Source organism: Procambarus clarkii, unplaced genomic scaffold (genome assembly GCF_040958095.1).
Source record: "Procambarus clarkii isolate CNS0578487 unplaced genomic scaffold, FALCON_Pclarkii_2.0 HiC_scaffold_1165, whole genome shotgun sequence".
In the NCBI taxonomy this organism is placed as follows: domain Eukaryota; kingdom Metazoa; phylum Arthropoda; class Malacostraca; order Decapoda; family Cambaridae; genus Procambarus; species Procambarus clarkii.
In genome coordinates, this window is record NW_027190196.1 from 3,876 (window position 1) to 23,065 (window position 19,190).

The window sequence follows — 19,190 nt, forward strand, 5'->3', positions numbered from 1 at the left end:
TCTATTTAGGCTGCAGTACTGAAACTTGGAACAATTGCAGCCCTTTTCATATACAACTAGTCAAAAAATCTTAGTTGACATTGAACAACTTTCATTTTCCAGGGTGTCGCCCCCTTAAATGACCCATTGTATTACGAAATATGTACATCTTTGCCTAATTTTCGCGGCTTTGTTGACATTATAAACAATCTCGCAGTGCTTCGGAGCTCATAAAGTACTTAATAAATGTAAAAAATCGCCACGATTGAGGAAAGATGTACAGGTTTCGTAAGTGGCTACGTAAATGCTTGAAGAATGGTACTGTACGTGTATATGGTGAACCACTGACTTCTGAAGTGACCTCTGACCTCTATATTGTGTATGTCAACTTTATCTCTTCTTCTTCTGCTCTCTTATTCTCATTCTCTCCCTGTCTCTCTCTCTCTCTCTCTCTCTCTCTCTCTCTCTCTCTCTCTCTCTCTCTCTCTCTCTCTCTCTCTCTCTCTCTCTCTCTCTCTCTCTCTCTCTCTCTCTCTCTCTCCCTCCCCACAAGGCTGCGTTAAACACAGGTCATCAGTAACGCAAGCCTCCATTTTATCTGGAGATGTAAAAAAAAAAAAATCCCTTTGTCTCTTTTGTTCCTTTCCCGCGTTCCTAACACCCACACATTAGTGCCTGTGTCAGAAAATGCAACTCTGTGACAAAAGCGTTTACCTGGTTGTTCGTTAAATAACAAATTAAAACAACATTTTCTTGGTAGTCGACTGTTTTTGAGTTTCACGTTTACTTACCTGCACTTTAATTGTCTCTGTTTGCAGGGTAATAACACCTTCGTTCTCCCTGCAGGAAGAACCCGGCGGAGCACAGGACGCGACCAGGCAGCTCTCTCGTTATAGTGTGTCCTCACCAACACTTCTACACGCACACACCCAAAGCTTCGACACCCACCGTTCGACCTCCCAAAGCTTCGACACCCACCGGCTCGACCCCTACCAACGCTTCGACACCCACCGTTCGACCTTCCAAAGCTTCGACACCCACCGGCTCGACCCCCACCAACGCTTCGACACCCACCGGTTCGACCCCCACCGTTCGACTTTCCAACGCTTCGACACCCACCGGTTCGACCCCACCAACGCTTCGACCCCTACCGGTTCGACCCCCACAACGCTTCGACACCCACCGGTTCGACCCCACCAACGCTTCGACACCAATATCTTGACACTCAAGTCTCTACACCTTCGCCTCACCATTCACTCACACATTGGACTTCCCTCACCCCTCATTACGTAGAGGTTCTATACCTCTGCTACCACAGCAGCGGCGGCCCCCCACACCAGCAGCGGCCCCCCCACACACCAGCGGCCCCCCCACACACCAGCGGCCCCCCAACACCAGCGCCCCCCCCCCCCGATCACTGCCCCATATCCCTAGCCAGAGGTGAAGGCAATCATCACTCTTAACAGTTTAGAAGATCAGTTTATCCCTCTGCATCACCTGTCAAGCAGCTGCAGGAGCCCAACTGGCACAGTCCACGAGAAGACAGGCAGTCTTTTGTCACTCAAACAAAATGGTAAAGTGGTGAACACCTTTGTTTACTTCCTCTTAAGGCTTGTTGTAGCTTCAGTCATCAAGACTGACCTGCCAAACACACCTTCCAAACACACCTTCCAAACACGCCTTCCAAATACACTTTCAACACACACACTCTTCAAACAATCACACTATTAAATACACCTTCGATACACCCCAGCCAAATACATCTTCAAAAACACACATTCCAAACACAACTTTCCTCAATAAAAACAAACGCAAATCCTTCACTCCCACCTTCCTCAGCGCTTTTTCATAACCTTTCGCTGAGATTATACAGTTTTGTAAAATATTTTACACACAAATTTATTTTTTGATTTGGCCCTCCAGTTGGCACTTTAAAGTCACTGATAAATATTTAAACTTATATACATATCAATAATATAATTAAATCAATAGTCTTATAAGGGTGTATTTAGTATTTTACAAGGTTTTAATGAGGTTGTGTTTGTTTCTGTGTGTGTGTGACAGGCAACTTGTGTTCGGCGCTTGACGCTGACGACGCTGCTGCTGCTGCTGCTGCAGACATCAATCGTGCTGAGCAAACCACGGCACCACCACAACCACGGACAGGTCAGCACCTCCCCCCTCCCCATCCATCCCCTACCTCCACTACTCCCTCACCTTCCCAACACCCACCGTTTTGAGGTGGGTGGGTGTAGCCTCCTCTTGCATTCGCCCCAAGCTACCTATTCCGCAAACCACTTCCTCCTACCCTCAGGTAGAAGGCATTTTAAAATCTCAACAATGAATCTTTTAAGACAATCTATACAACCTATGTCAGACAAACATCCTAATACGCAGCACCGGCATGGAACACGAACCATGTGAAGTGTTAAATGAAACTTAGAAATGTTGATAGGTTGGCAACACAACTAGTACGTGAATTAAGAGAATTAAGCTAATATGTTTCACAACACTAAATGAGAGCATGAGATAAGGGGGTCACTGATCATTTAATACACACTCTGAGGGTAATAGACAATGTGGATAAGGACGGCATCTTTAAGACAAGAGTGAGTAGCATTTGAGGAAATACATGGAAGCTGGAAACACTAAATGATTCAAAGAAATATAAAACAAATATTCGTATCTCCTGGAGATACGCTGCTCGTAGCCAGGCAGTGCTCGTATCCAGGCTCCAGCCATACCTCTTGCGACTCATTAGAGTAGCATTAGAGAACATACATGGAAGCTGGAAACACAAATGATTCAAAGAAATATAAAACAAATATTCGTATCCTCTCCTGGAGATACGCTGCTCGTAGCCAGGCAGTGCTCGTATCCAGGTGCCAGTCATACCTCTTACGACTCCCACCTAACACTTGTTATGTCTCCTCCTCTTCCTCCAACACGGAACTACGCCTTCAAGTCTTCTCCAGTGGTTCATGATTGTATACTTGACTGTGTTGGCTCTGGCACCTTCATCATCAGTGTAGTTCATGTTCAGTAGTGTCATCATCATCAGTTATACACCACCCCACACACCTCCGCCCCAACACACACCCACGCACACCCACACAACCACCCCACACCCCACACCACAGACCTTCCATGATGCAAAACGCGTCTCTACACCCCCGTGACTAACATCTACCTGTGCTGGTCCTCCTCCTCAGTGTCTCCTGCAGCAGGCGCGGGGAGAGGTGAAGCAGATGAGACACTACTGCGACGGCCAGCCAGAGGCTCACCGAGTCTTCCCAGGAATCCCGCTCTTTTCGCTCTGTAAACGCGACTTCAACGCCATCCGGGACTTTGCCTTAGGTGAGATTGGACTCTGCGGGTATGATCATATTCGACAAAGGTTATATTCTGTTTGTATAATCCGTATATTTACTGTTAGGTTAGGATGTATTAGGTTAGGCTGTGTCAACCTCAATTTAGGTTAGGTTAGGCTCACGGATTTTGGTTAGGTTAGGCTAGGCAGGTTAGATGCGCTAAGGTTTGGTTAGGTTATGTTAGGTTGGGATAAATTTTTAGTTATACAAATAAAAGAATATGTTGAAAGTTAAGCAATAACAAGAATAGAGCACAAGTATGAAGGTAATACATAAAACGAAGCAATAATACAAAGTACTTTTTTTTAATTAGGGCTGAATTTTCGGAGCTGAATATCTGGGGAAACTCATAATAAAATACTCTTACGATACATATGACATTTCAAAGCTGCACGTGTGATCACGTGCGATTGTATATTCAGTCTTGTTTGTAATATGTCTCCTCCTCCTTCTCCTGCCACCCCACAGATCCTCAGGATACGGTGAAGAAGTGCTGCAGGAGCCCAGATCACGTCAAGTGCTCCGACGAGGAGTGGAGAGTAGTGCTGCTGGCTCGATACATCCGCGTCCTGTGCGACTTGATTCACTGCCAGAGCACGCCTCCCGGGTCCTAAGATATGGCCATCCCCAGGACACACACACACACGCATACACGTCATTTTCTTCACGGCTTCGGATCGTGTTTATGCAAATAATGGGAAGCATACGCGTTAGAGAGTCTTGGCTATGTCTCCTAAGCGAGAGGACTCAGACGGTCGGTAAACGGATACTTGCGTAGAGTTCCGTTCAGCGTATATCTCTTGGTTTCGAGGTGTGCTGAGCTCTTAGGGATAACAGGACCAATGAGTTCACGCTCTTTCAACGTCACTAAGAACGAGTTCCCTAACCTGCTTTGGCGTTCAGAAAATACATCGTGTGATTTCCAGACCTAACACACACACACACACACACACACACACACACACACACACACACACACACACACACACACACACACACCAACACACACACACACACACACACACACACACACACACACACACACACACACACACACACACACACACACACACACACACAAATACATTCCGAATATAAACGCTCATATAAGAATATCGTATTTATGATAAACATAGTTATTATAGTATTTTAATAATATATCAATAATTATATTTAGTGATAACACAAGGATACATAGTGACTTAATACTACTATTTATTTTATCATATTGCTCAATGAATATCATTGAGTCTTCTGAAGAATATAGTTCAAATTATATAATATAATGCACGTGCGAACGTACTCACCTAGTTGAGCTTGCGGGGGTTGAGCTCTGGCTCTTTGGTCCCGCCTCTCAACTGTCAATCAACTGGTGTACAGATTCCTGAGCCTACTGGGCTTTATCATATCTACATTTGAAACTGTGTATGGAGTCAGCCTCCACCACATCACTGCCTAATGCATTCCATCTGTTAACTACTGACACTGAAAAAGTTCTTTCTAACATCCCTGTGGCTCAGTTGAGTACTCAGTTTCCAAATGTGTTCCCCCTTGTTCGAGTACCCTCCCGTATTAAACAATTTATCTTTATCTACCCTGTCGATTCTTCTTAGAATTTTATAGGTAGTGATCATGTCTCCCCGAGCTCTCCTATCTTCCAGCGACGTTAGGTGCATTTCATGCAGCCTTTCCTTGTAACTCAAACCTCTTAGTTCTGGGATTAGCCTAGTGGCATATCTCTCAACTTTTTCCAGCTTAGTCCTGTGCTTGACAATGTACGGGCTCCATGCTGGGGCCGCATACTCCAGGATTGGTCTTATATATGTGGTATGCAAGGTTCTGAATGATTCCTTACACAGGTTCCTGCATGCAGTTCTGATGTTAGCCAGCCTCGCATACGCCGCCGATGTTATTATTTTTATTTGGGCTTCAGGAGACAGGTTTGGCGCGATATCAACTCCTAGATCTTTCTCTGTCCGTTTCGTGAAGGACTTCATCTCTCATTCGGTATCCTGTTTCTGGCCTTCTGTTTCCACTGCCTAGTTTCATTACCTTACATTTACTCGGGTTGAACTTTAGTAGCCATTTGTTGAACCATTCATTCAGTTTGTCTGGATCATCTTTAACCTCATACTATCTTCCTCTAGTTTAATCCTCCTCATAGTTTTTGCATTATCAGCAAACATTGAGAGGAACGAGTCTATACTCTCTGGGAGATCATTTATATATATCAGAAATAGTATAAGTCCAAAGACTGAACCCTGCGGGACTCCACTGGTGACACTCCGCCAGTCTGAAACCTGAGACTTTACTTCATGGAAATGGCAAGAGAGCGTGGAGATGGGGGTTGAGGGGGGATGCTATAAATGCCAATATTTCCGCACTGGGGCCGACCACGAATAGTCTGTGACACTTATGTCCTCCATAATTCGTCTTGGAGGAGGCTAGCCGCGAGCGTTTGGTTTTGGACAGATAGAGAGAAAGTATATGCACTTGTTTAAGTAGATATCAGCATACGCAATACACATATAGTACAGTGACCTTTTACAGACATATCTCCATAATCATGTAAATTCCTGTATAAACAATCATTACACCCGCATGAGTAATGATGATTGTGTAATCATTACACATGATTGTGCTTCGTGTAATGCACACGAACATATGTGCACACACACACATTCTAGTGCACACACAGGTGTACATAAATATTACCTCAAACATATATTTATTATTATACATTCCAATTAAAAATATACAAAAAATATGTGCTTTACTCTAATGTACTTTAGAGGTTTATAGACTAATATATTTATCATATGATCTATTTTGTAGTTTATTATATATTTTATATAGTAATAGATTTGTAAGAAGACAATACAGTATATTATATAATATGAGTTTGTTTGGTCCTACTTTCTTGGTGTGTGAGGACTTCCGTTAGAATATTTAATCTTCACTTTGATTCCTGCTTTATGATGACAATGATTTTCATTCTGTGATTTTCATGTGTATATATATCGACGTTCCCCCTATGGTCGAATTACTTCCCTACCCAGGATACAACCCCCGCAATAAACTAACTGCTTGGTACCTATTTGCTGCTCGATGAATAATAATAAAATAATGAGAAGTCAACTAAACTGCCATCTTTTGGCGTATGCTGGTCAATAAAAATTTCTTACGTAAATATAAAGAATTATTAAGTCCGGGACCCGACTTTAGGCGGTCCTAATTACAATTTCTTTTAACAAGCTAAGGTATACCGAGCAATGTGCTGCTACCATATTCTATATGAAAGACTGCAAAGTGTAGATTAAAATCTACCCATAAGTTTATATAATATCTCCATATCACAGGATAACAGTCATACATAGAATCAGAAGAGAACATGAAATGCGAGGCTGAGCTATTAGCCTAGCAAAATATGGGTACAAGAATATCTTTCAATATTCGTAAGTGTATGAAGTAGTTACAAAGTTCAAAGAACCTCATACCATTTGGTCTAAAATCATTGACAACAGGGCAATCGCTGATACAGTGTTGGAGAGTGTGTCCCAGCTCCTGTTCCCATAGTTTAATTAACATCTTTATTGACAAAATTAATTACAATTTTGCCTAATCTGAGGATTTTAATAAAGCCTTATTAATGTGAGGATAATTGCTCCCATAGTTTACAATTGGAACCTTGAGCACATGGAGGACCCATTGGCAGCTTGCGGCGGACGCCACCAGTTGGCGCTGCGGTGGTGTTGTTGTCCGGCGCCGCACTCAGCTGTTTGGCGCTCCGTCTCGAATCCGTCGGGGATCAAATTTTCGCAATTTTGGGAGTAAATACTACATGATTATAGTGAATTTTAGGACGAGTGTTAGTGTTAGTGCACAGCGGATAAGATAAAGGAGAGCCATATCACTGGAAATGTTAGTGGACGTAGTAGAACGCTCTGAGAAATGAGGAAGACTGCCTCAGACCAGCATCTATGTCTGTAGAATAGCAATTATCACCATTCTCAAAGATAATATGATAGCATTTTAGAACATGTGAAGCTTCCAACACCGATAAAATCAATCATAGTAACCCAAAAGCGCAGTGTTATTAGTATTGCTGGCATGGAAAAGCCTAATAATTTTGTAGATTGAAAACCAGAATCTCCTTCGAATTCCTATTAGTTTTGTGCTCGTATATAAGTCTTAAAGATTAAAAAAAAAATTAGGTGACACTGCTAGTGAGGATATATTTGTGGCTTATTTCCCTAACTATATACAGTTATATATAGGGGAAACAAATCTGTAAATGACCACAATAGACCATCTACATTCCCATGGAAGTGATGAAAATGCAGCACACCCAACCACCCCTACAGCCAATGTTGCATCTCTAAGGCAGTCGAAATTCATCAACTACTAATTAAGGTAAATGAAAATAATTGTTCAACATTATTTCTAGTTCAAATTAATAAAAAAAAATATGATGATTTTTAGTAATTCAGGAACTTCCCATTTACACCATGGTGCGTTTGGGTAATCGTGTTTCGAGGGAAACCAGTCGATTTACGAAACGAAATTACGAACGTATCCCGTCTTCTTCTTGTTGATGGAAACGTGCAGTTTCCACAACCCGTTCTCGCACTTTCTTACAGTCAATATTGACTTATTAAATACGTGCATATGTGACATACTAAACATACCAGTTTACCTTGAAAAGCTTCATAGAAAACACCGACCTTACCTAACCTTCTTAGTATGTTAAGATAAGCATCTTATTGCTTCGTAATTACAATTATTACTTAACCTATACCTATAATAGGTTAAATAATAATTGTAATTACGAAGCAATAAGATGCTTATCTTAACATACTAGGAAGGTTAGGTAAGGTCGGTGTTTTCTATGAAGCTTTTCAAGGTAAACTAGTATGTCACATATGCACGTATTTAATAAGTCAATATTGACTATACGAAAGTGCGAGAACGGGTTGAGTTTCCACGAAGGGGTTTATCCTCCCGGTGACTGCACGAGTACAAATGTTGGGAGACGCGTTTATGTTGAGAATAACAAAGTTGCAAAAGTGTTTGTTGTCTTGTACTAGAGGGGAAACTTGCCGCACTGTAGGGCGGTATGGTGTGCTTATAGCGTCAGCTGATCCTTGGTGCTGCGGCGAGGAATTTGTGTTCTGTGTTTGGCTGCTAGTGGCACTAGATGTAAATGTGGTACGGGTCAAATGTGACCCAGTTTGTTGGTCGACTGGCGATGTTTAGCCAGTGCTTTGACTATTTGATATTTTTCATCCCGTCGTAAGTTGGGATCTTTATCTCAAAATAACGTATCCTCATCAATTGTGAATTTGCTCTCTCACTTCAAAACTCTTAAAATATATATATATTAGCCAACACCTATGTTGACTTCAGTGCTACACAAGCAGGAGGTGCTGCCAATTTATACACACATACCAAAAGAAGTTAGATATATATACACACATACGAAAAAAATAGGGGTGGTAGGAGAAGAAAATATCAAAGTGTTCAGTGAGGATCCACAAGGTCTTCTCTGAGTACTCTTTATTTTCTTCTCCAAGGCTATGGGTCCCTACACTTGCACCAGAGGTGGTACCCCCTTCTAGGTTTTTAAATATATATATATATATATATATATATATATATATATATATATATATATATATATATATATGTCGTACCTAGTAGCCAGAACGCACTTCTCAGCCTACTATGCAAGGCCCGATTTGCCTAATAAGCCAAGTTTTCATGAATTAATATATTTTCTCTAATTTTTTATTCATGAAATGATAAAGCTACCCATTTCATTATGTATGAGGTCAATTTTTTTTATTGGAGTTAAAATTAACGTAGATATATGACCGAACCTAACCAACCCTACCTAACCTAACCTAACCTATCTTTATAGGTTAGGTTCGGTTAGGTAGCAGAAAAAGTTAGGTTAGGTTAGGTTAGGTAGGTTAGGTAGTCGAAAAAACATTAATTCATGAAAACTTGGCTTATTAAGCAAATCGGGCCCTGCATAGTAGGCTGAGAAGTGCGTTCTGGCTACTAGGTACGACATATATATATATATATATATATATATATATATGTCGTACCTAGTAGCCAGAACTCACTTTTTGGCCTACTATTCAAGGCCCGATTTGCCTAATAAGCCAAGTTTTCCTGAATTAATATATTTTTTCTAATTTTTTTCTTATGAAATGATAAAGCTACCCATTTCATTATGTATGAGGTCAATTTTTTTTTATTGGAGTTAAAATTAACGAAGATATATGACCGAACCTAACCAACCCTACCTAACCTAACCTAACCTATCTTTATAGGTTAGGTTTGGTTAGGTAGCCGAAAAAGTTAGGTTACGTTAGGTTAGGTAGGTTAGGTAGTCGAAAAACAATTATTTCATGAAAACTTGGCTTATTAGGCAAATCGGGCCTTGAACAGTAGGCCAAAAAGTGAGTTCTGGCTACTAGGTACGACATATATATATATATATATATATATATATATATATATATATATATATCTGAAGCTAATACCTCACATTTGACTCTCTTAGACAGGGTTTTTCACTCTGCGGGTCCCGACCCCATTAGTAAGTCGCAAAATAAATAAAATGGGTCACGACAAACAGAACAAAAATCCTTAGAAAATAAGCAAGTGAAAGCGACAGTCTCATTAACACTCATTATTCTTAATCGCAATTTACGAGTCTTATGATTCGCTTGTAGTCAGGCGATTGGTCCTGAATTGCTGTATCTTAGTAGTTCATTTACACTGAGGAATAATTTTGAGCAATTAAATTTGTCATTCATTTTGATGAAGGTTAAAGGAGAATTTCCACTTTTAAGTAATAAGGCAATCTTGATACTATTACCTTTTACTGCTACTTATTTGTGTGAACTAGGATTTTCCACATTAAATCAGTTAAAAACGAAAGACAGAAACCAGCTAAACTCTGCACCAGATATGAGTATAGCATTGTCTTCCTGTGTTCCAAATTGGAATCAACCACTTACGAACAATCATGAAATGAAAACTTAAAACATATATATATATATATATATATATATATATATATATATATATATATATATATATATATATATATATATATATATATATATATATATATGACAACCTATGACAACCATCTTTGTAACCCATATGTAACTCCTTTTTTGTAACAAAGTTCAAATAAAGTAAATATATATGTGTACATACAAAAGAATGGGGGTGGTAGGAGAAGATAATATTAGTGTTCAGTGAGAAACCACAAGGTCTCCTCTGAATACTTTTTATTTTCTTCTCCGAGGCTATGGGTCCCCACATTGGCACCAGAGGTGGTACCCTCACAAAATTATATATATATATATATATATATATATATATATATATATATATATATATATATATATATATATATATATATATATATATATATATATTATATATTTACTCTTTTTTTTTGCATGAATTTCATGCAAAATGTTATTTTTATTTTTTTATGTTCTTCCTAAAGAGAAGAATATTTCATTAAAAATAGAAATATGTAACTTAATTGAATAGGTTCCATTCATAAATATGTATCAGGAACATATAGATCACAGAGTTATTGTCTGAGTTATTGCACAGGCATACTGCGTCGGAATACAAAATGCAGCTCTTGCTGTCAGTAGCAGTAAAAATAAATTGCTATGAGACATAGACATCTTTTCCTAACTTTTACAAATCTGCCCTTAAATTGGTTAGGCTGTGTTAGCTTAGATTAATTTCAGTTGGGTTACATTAGGCTGGTTTCGTTGGTGTTAGATTGCGAAACTTAAGTGAGATTTTAAAACCCGTTGGCGAAACTGTGTTGGCTGCAATGTGACATATATCGAATATACAACCGTACGTCTCACCCCTGGCATGGAGTGCCCTCAGCCAGGGACGACAGAATTTAGGTCCCGTCGCAGATCGGTGAGCGATTACGGGCTCACCATAGCCCGTGCTACATGGACATTTCGTTCTGAGTATATATATCTAAAACAACAAACATCGGTGAGCTCAGAATTAACGTAGCCGCGACGGCTGCTTGATTTCCATGGCGGTATATACGAGACCCTGTGATGATCTCTCTTAAGTCCATATTTAACGCCGATGATAATCCATCTGTTTTCTACGTGAATTGATGAATCGGCCACGATGTTTCTGACTTCCAAGTACTAATTTGGAGTCATGATGTAATTGTTCACATGACGATTCGTCAAAGCTCGTTTTCAGTTTTGTTAAGACCGTATATATTATTACGCTAGGCTGAATTAGCTTAGGTTAGGCACGGTTGGGTTAGGCTGTGTTAGGCACGGTTGATTTAGGTTACGTTGGTTTGGGTTAAGTTGGTTAAGATTAGGCAGGTTTCAAATACGTTGGCGGACCAACTTGTATAAGATGTGACTTGTATTCCTCATTTGGCAGTGCCTATGAGCATTTGGGTTCCTGTGTACTTCACGTGGCGCTCGTGTGGGCGGCAGACTAGGGATTTGGAAGAGTTCACTTTTGCACTATTAAATAACCAGACTTTCCTCATTACTGCATCAGTATAGGATGACAAATTTCATTGTGGCCTCGCAGAAACACGAGTTTTTTGCCCAGAAATTCACCTCTTATGTTTACACGGCATAAGAAGTTATTCGGTGTCAGAGTAGTGAGGAAGTGGACCAGAGATTGAAGGGCTGAAAATAAACGTTATACACATTTAAATATTAGATCTAACAGGCTCCAAAATGTCCGAAAACTTGCACAATAGTTGATTAAGATTCACGAAGGCAGGACCCAATCGACTTGAGAATGGTCCAGGATGGATCGAAACGTCGTCGTCCCCTTCACCTTCTAGTGTGTGGTCTGGTCAGCAGGGCCCAAGAGATGAAGCTCATCCTCAAAGCAATTACAGCTAGGTTGGTGTACTTCCACCCCCCCTCGTGTGTCCGCCAATACGTACGACTATTGGGGATAAGGGAAATTAGTTCTGTGATCAGAAGAGGACTTACACCCCCGGCCGGATATTGGCGAGGTGTGGACGGACCCTGAGCCCCGTGTACCTGGTGTATATTATTTTGGCTTTGCTTACCGTTGCAGATCGGTAAGGAAAGATTGCGTAATTTGTTTTAAAGATTTTAAAAGATTAGATCTAACAAATTTTTAAAAGTTAGGAAAAGATGTCTATGTCTCATAGCATTTTTTTTTTTTACTGCGACGTGTCCAGCGTGCTGTTTCGACGTGGTATCTTCATTCCTTCCTCTGTCTTAATCGTATTTTGCCAAAGGAAGGAGGTCGCTTCTACGGCTTCTTTCCTCGTGTTTTCTCCCCAGTATCATACGCCGCTGATGTTATCCATTTTTATTTGAGCTTCAGGGAACAAGTCTGCTGCGATACCAACCACTAGATATTTTTCTCTTCCTGACTCCTGAAGGAGTTCTTCTCCTAGCTGGTACCTTTTGTTTGGCCTTCTGCTCCCTACGTCTATCTTCATCACTTTGCACTTGCTCGAGTTAAACTCTAGTAGACATTAGTTGGACCATTCCTTCAATCTGTCCAGGTCATCCTGTAGCCTCTTGCTGTCCTCCTCTGTCTTAATCCTTCTCATAATTTTAGCATCATCAGCAAACATTGAGAGGAATGAATCCATTGAGAGGAATGAATCTTCACTGTTTTCCATTGTTTCTCGCCGGCGCCGAGAATCGAACCCCGGACCACAGAATTACGTGACCAGCGAGCTGTCCACTCAGCCACCGGTTCCCTATGTGTGTGTGTGTGTGTGTGTGTGTGTGTGTGTGTGTGTGTGTGTGTGTGTGTGTGTGTGTGTGTGTGTGTGTGTGTGTGTGTGTGTGTGTGTGTGTGTGTGTTAGCGTAGGTTTGGACAGTTACTCCCCGTCTCCCACACTCCGTCACACCTTGACAGGATATATAGTGGCTAGTTACAATAATTCATGACCCATGACGTCCACCAATACCCAGTGGGCACAGTATCCAAGACTGGCGTTGTTTCGACGCGGAATCGACGTTGATGTCTTTTAAATAGCCGTCGCGCTTGGATATCGTGCCCACTGGATAGTAACATTGAATCAGTGTAGGAACGACGTTAAATTTTTGGTCGGGGAGGCGGCCGGCCAATCGTCCCGGCTGCCTGCATGCCTGAATGCGTGACTGCCTTTGTCCTTGCTAACATAGCGAGGCAGCAGACCGACGGGCGTAACCAAACAGCGCGGCCATGTTGATGACACGCGTTCATTGCTCCGAGTGTCAATCATTATAGCACTTACGACGGGGCGAGGCGGCGGAGCACCAGGCCGTCTCCTCCCTCCCCCGTCTCTCTCTCTCTCTCTCCATCAACAGCTGTCACCGACAATTACGCAGCCTCCAGCGGCATCATTAGTGCTCCTGGTCTCATGGACACTCGTCGCATCTCCTGTCATCTGCTCTCGAGGACATTTGAACGGGTTCGATTGTTTTTTATTCCGTTATAAATTTGCCTAATGACTAGAACGCTTCTCCGGGAGAGTTTTTAAGACCTTGGGTTGAAGGGGGTTGGCGCAGGTGGTGGAGGATGTAAGAGGTGCCCTGCGTGGATAGGTGCCCTGCGTGGATAGGAGGTGACTTGCATGGATAGGAGGTGCCTGCGTGGATAGGAGGTGCCCGTCGCATTTCCCTCGTCTGCGTTACATGAGGCCAAAACTTTTCGTAAATGGAAGCGGCTGGCGAAAAGTGACGTACTGCCCCGTTTTCTGTTTTGGGTTCTCTGGCTTAGTCTGGTAGGTTAGGAGAGGACGCTTTTAATTGATCTTTTTTTGACGTTGGGAAATCTTAAGAGGACCGGCTGATTCCCATTCGCTAAATTCACAACTATGCAAATCGCACAGTAAATATATATCGTATTTCTTTCTGCGAACTAAATGCTACCTTGGGTCGTGTGATGTGTTTCTATGGATGTATGTATGACTCCTGAGACCAGGAAGAAGGGTGTTAGGACGACGGCACACGTAACAGGTGCGTGCAGGTATGGTCAACACCGAGCAGGTGTTTAGATTGCCAAGTGTGTGTGTGTGTGTGTGTGTGTGTGTGTGTGTGTGTGTGTGTGTGTGTGTGTGTGTGTGTGTGTGTGTGTGTGTGTGGCCTTTTTTACCATAAAGCTCACACTAACTACATGTATGCACGCCTGCATACACGCACACTCACACAAGCACGCACACACACACACACACACACACACACACACACACACACACACACACACACACACACACACACACACACACACACACACACACACACATTCTCTCTCTCTCTCTCTCTCTCTCTCTCTCTCTCTCTCTCTCTCTCTCTCTCTCTCTCTCTCTCTCTCTCTCTCTCTCTCTCTCTCTCTCTCTTCTCCAAATTGGCTTGAAGAAGTAATTTGTTCCATAACTTCCTAGCCAAAACCTGAGTGAATGTTTTTAACACCAATATTGTTTTCGCATCCAGTGTTTAGAATTTTATTATCTTTTTCCTTATTTCTTTCAGTAACTACAATTAGCTTTTGTCAAGCTTTTAAACAATCAGTAATGTTAAGTTTGGCAGAAATATGAGAACTTGGGAACTGTTTTTTTTTCTTAGATTTGAGTTAGAAGAAGCTTAAGCTTGAAGAAGGTGGAGATTGGGGATTATTGGGGATTATTAGGGATTGGGGATTGGGGATTATTGTGTAGGTTGGGGCATTTACCTCAAGGATACGTGCCCAAATGTTCCGCCCTGCCTGGAATCGAACCCAGGATCAATTGGTTGTGAATTGATCATATCCTTATCATACCCCCCTGGCCCTCACTTCCTCATTACACCCCTGATCCTTCACCACGCAATCACCACACAAATATAAATTCGAAATTAAATTGCTCTCTATACAAATATAGATTTTTCGTGTTTCCTTGTCAACGAAACTCATTGTTTTAGTGTCTCTGTCTGTCTGCCTCTTTCTATCTGCCTCTGTCTATCTATGTCTCTGTCTGTCTCTCTATCTGTGTCTTATTCAATGCCTCAGTCCATCGTAACGTTATGATGTTCATAGGAGAACCATACATAAATGCCAGCTAATCTGTAATTTGAGATGGTATATGTTCAATTATGTGATGAGGCAGTATTTTTCGTTTTTCATCAAAATGTGCGTTATCAGGAGACATAAATGATGGGATGTAACGTCACTTTCGCCAGGATACAGGTCACGTGACTTCAGCAAGTCACCTGGAGACGAATGGGACGTACGATGCTTCTGATATATAAGGATGCAAATGTTGAGACCGGTATCACTGTGTGCATCTATATCCGCCACCAAGATAATGTTATTAAAACCGAGACTAAAACCAGTGCACTAAGACAGAAGCGATAAAGAAACGGGAGAAAAGGAGGAAACCCCACCTTCCATTTAATACTTTGACTTCAATATCACAGTAACAAGGTTATCGCGAATAACTACACTACACTATTACACACAGAGATCACACTAACGTGATGCATCAAATGAACAAAAATCCACAAGAGCCGTGACGAGGATTCGAACCTGCGTCCGGGAGCATCCCAGACACGGCCATAATCGACTTCAGTAGAACTTCGGTTTCAACCCTTTTTAACCCCTGTCGTAGCTCAGTCGATTAAGGCAGTGTCTGGGATGCTCCCGGACGAAGGTTCGAATCCTCGTCACGGCCCTTGTGGATTTGTTCATTTATCGCGAATAACCGAGCTCAATTACGAGCTCACTTTAGCCCGTGCTACATGGACCTTTCGTTCTGAGTAGCTCAAATAACAGCAACAACACCAAACCGGAAGTAGAGAGTGTGGACTAGGGAGAAGGCAATACAGTCCGCGGACTCTCTACTCCCCCCCACCTCCACTCGAAGTTACTAATCAAAGAGCATTTTTTCAGGAACACAGAATATGAACAGTGATGATCGTGTTTCATGTAAAAGCTGCCCCCCGGAATGGAGGGACTACAGAAAACGGTTACACAGAGGGTACGGACACGCTTGGACACAAATAACAGGATAGAGGGAGAACAGGCCACATATTACAGGACATAGATCACAGAACATAGAGGATATTATACAGATTACAGGACACAGATTACAAAACACAGGGACATAGAGGAGGGGGACATAGCACCAGGGCGTAGTCTATCTTCAATATTCTGACTTGAATCGTATACATGTAGATTAGATTAGATTCAGAACTCATCATCAACACAAAGTCTGATTTTACCCCCTATGGTTTATGCATGTGTTAAAACTGAAGGCTGGTGTGTAGGTCGGAGCTGTGATGCTGTGTGTGTGTGTGTGTGTGTGTGTGTGTGTGTGTGTGTGTGTGTGTGTGTGTGTGTGTGTGTGTGTGTGTGTGTGTGTGTGTGTGCACCCTTTTCCCCTGTTCCCTATTTAATGCAGTGGGGTGAGATCCAGGAATATGTGCTTCTTGTATTAGATTTGGTGTTGGTTACCAGCAAAAGGTTCTCCTTTTCTAAAGCAAGAGGCTGACTACATTTAATTCTGCAATGAATTTAGGGGAAGGGGGGGGGGGGGTCTTCTCGCCCATGTTCATATCCTCATAAGTTTGCATTTGCCGGGGGTTAAAATCTAGTAGCCATTTCGCGGACCACTTCTGGATATGTCTAGTTGATTTTGCATTTATTTGAAAACTCGTCTTTTTTGGTTTCTTCCCATTTAGTTTTTCATCATCAATAAGCATTGATATGTAAACTTATTTTCTAGCATTTGGGCGTTGATTTCCTGCATTAGGAAGACACCGGTACTGTTTCTTGTGATACTCAGTTCATTGCATTTAGACAGTCTAATACCTCATCCAGTTTAATACTCTTCTCTCCACTCTGATATCTCCCTCCATCCTGCTTAGTATTCGTATCGTCTTTTTCTCTGCTTCGAACACAAGTCTGGGACAGTGACGAATGCTCTCTGGCAATCCGGGAAGATGCAGTCTTTCCACTCCTCTTTCTCTCTCTCTCTTCTGTTTGGCTGCTGTCATCTTGTCGTAAAACTGTAATAAGTTGGTCAAGCAACTTCGAAAGTAAATAGAAGGAAAAACGTGAGAAATGAAAGGCATTGCATTTTCTGATCGAAGACTGGAAAGGTGTGTGTGTGTGCATGCGTGTACGTGTGTGTACTCACCTAGTTGTGCTTGCGGGGGTTGAGCTTTGGCTCTTTGGTCCCGCCTCTTAACCCTCAATCAACTGATGTACAGATTCCTGTGCCAACTGTGCTCTATCATATTTTCATTTGAAACTGTGTAGAATCAGCCTTCACCACATCACTGCCTGTGTGTGTGTGTGTGTGTGTGTGTGTGTGTGTGTGTGTGTGTGTGTGTGTGTGTGTGTGTGTGTGTGTGTGTGTGTGTGTGTGTGCGTGTGTGAGTGTGTGTGTGTGTGTGTGTGTGTGTGTGTGTGTGTGTGTGTGTGTGTGTGTGTGCGTGTGTGTGTGTGTGTGTGTGTGTGTGTGTGTGTGTGTGTGTGTGTGTGTGTGTGTGTGTGTGTGTGTGTGTGTGTGTGTGTGTGTGCGTGTGTGTGTAGTGGTCCAGTAATAGTTCCTAGGCTGAGCACACTTAGCCTTAACAGCCTCATGGCCGTTAATGCAATGACTTTCATTCTTCATTTTTCCTATCGTATTTCCTTTTGAAATTGTTTATCGAATTATCCTTGACAATCTCTTCTTGTTACCACCCCTTTTACCTGCAACTTTTAAGTTAGTTTTTATTTTGTGTACAATGTCCAGCTTGTCGTCAGTTTTGGAGTGAGAGATGGTTTGAATCTGGCGGTTAAATACAGAGTTGTGTGAGAGGTGGGAAGGGAGGGTGTTAAGGTTTTTGTTTAGAGTGTTTAAGGAAATAAAGGTAGAGTCTTGAATTAGAGGAAGATTGATGAGATATACAACTGTAAGAAGGATTGTGATCTAGGGAGGTACGGGAAGGTAAGATAATTCTAAGGCGAGACCACTAAGCCAGTATTACTACGTGACAAAGGAGATGGGGGAGATAGAAGATTGATGAGTCCAAAGAGGCTAATATTGAGCTGCATAGATCGGTTATATCAGGTGTATGTATACTAATGAGGAGCTTGGGAGTGAGACAGTCAAATCTGAGGTGAAAGCACCGCAGAGTTGACATAGTCAATGCATGAGGTACCTGGAGCTTTGCAATTACTTTATTCATTCTCGTATTCTTGAAGATATCCTCACAGTGTACCCAAAATTTGCCAGTGCAGGCTGCTAAATATATGGCCCTGTATGACTAACCATCCTGCGAGATGGGGACTTTTATTACCACTACTACCTTATTCAATCTTGTGTTGATGATATCCTCAAAATGCTTCTGGAGTCTGCCAGTGCAGACTGCCCATCACATGCCTCTGTATGACTAACCATCCTGTGTGATGGGGATTTTTTAGCATCACGTAGTTAGCTTTTTTGACACACTGTACTCCCCTTCATATAGTCTAGGGTAGCTGCACTAATGCAGATGTACCTCATGTATTAATAATAATAAAAAAACATCAATGGGGTTCATACAATCAAGGCTCCTAGCCTTGATTGTGTAAAGACGAGAGGGGGGAATATGATGTACAGACAGCCATCAGACATCGGGCTAGGCTACCGCACCACGCAGCCTAGTCACGTGCAGTAAGTGTATTTGTGTGTATTTACTATTTGTGTATGCAGAATCGAGTTATTAGGTCTTGGACCCCGCCTTTCTAACTAGAACAATATGATGAATTGAATAATAAAACAGAGTGATTGAATAATAAAACATAGTGATTGAATA

General features: G+C 41.8%; 1 protein-coding gene across 1 annotated transcript; it reads left to right on the plus strand.

Moving 5' to 3' along the window:
• Positions 1 to 513: 513 nt before the first annotated feature.
• LOC123770414 (uncharacterized) lies at positions 514 to 4,432 on the plus strand. Its single transcript, XM_045762257.2, has 4 exons — positions 514 to 1,552; positions 2,044 to 2,145; positions 3,192 to 3,336; positions 3,819 to 4,432. Exons 1-4 carry the CDS (start codon positions 1,550 to 1,552, stop codon positions 3,962 to 3,964), a joined length of 396 nt encoding a protein of 131 aa, XP_045618213.1. The 5' UTR covers positions 514 to 1,549; the 3' UTR covers positions 3,965 to 4,432.
• The last annotated feature ends 14,758 nt before the right edge of the window (positions 4,433 to 19,190 follow it).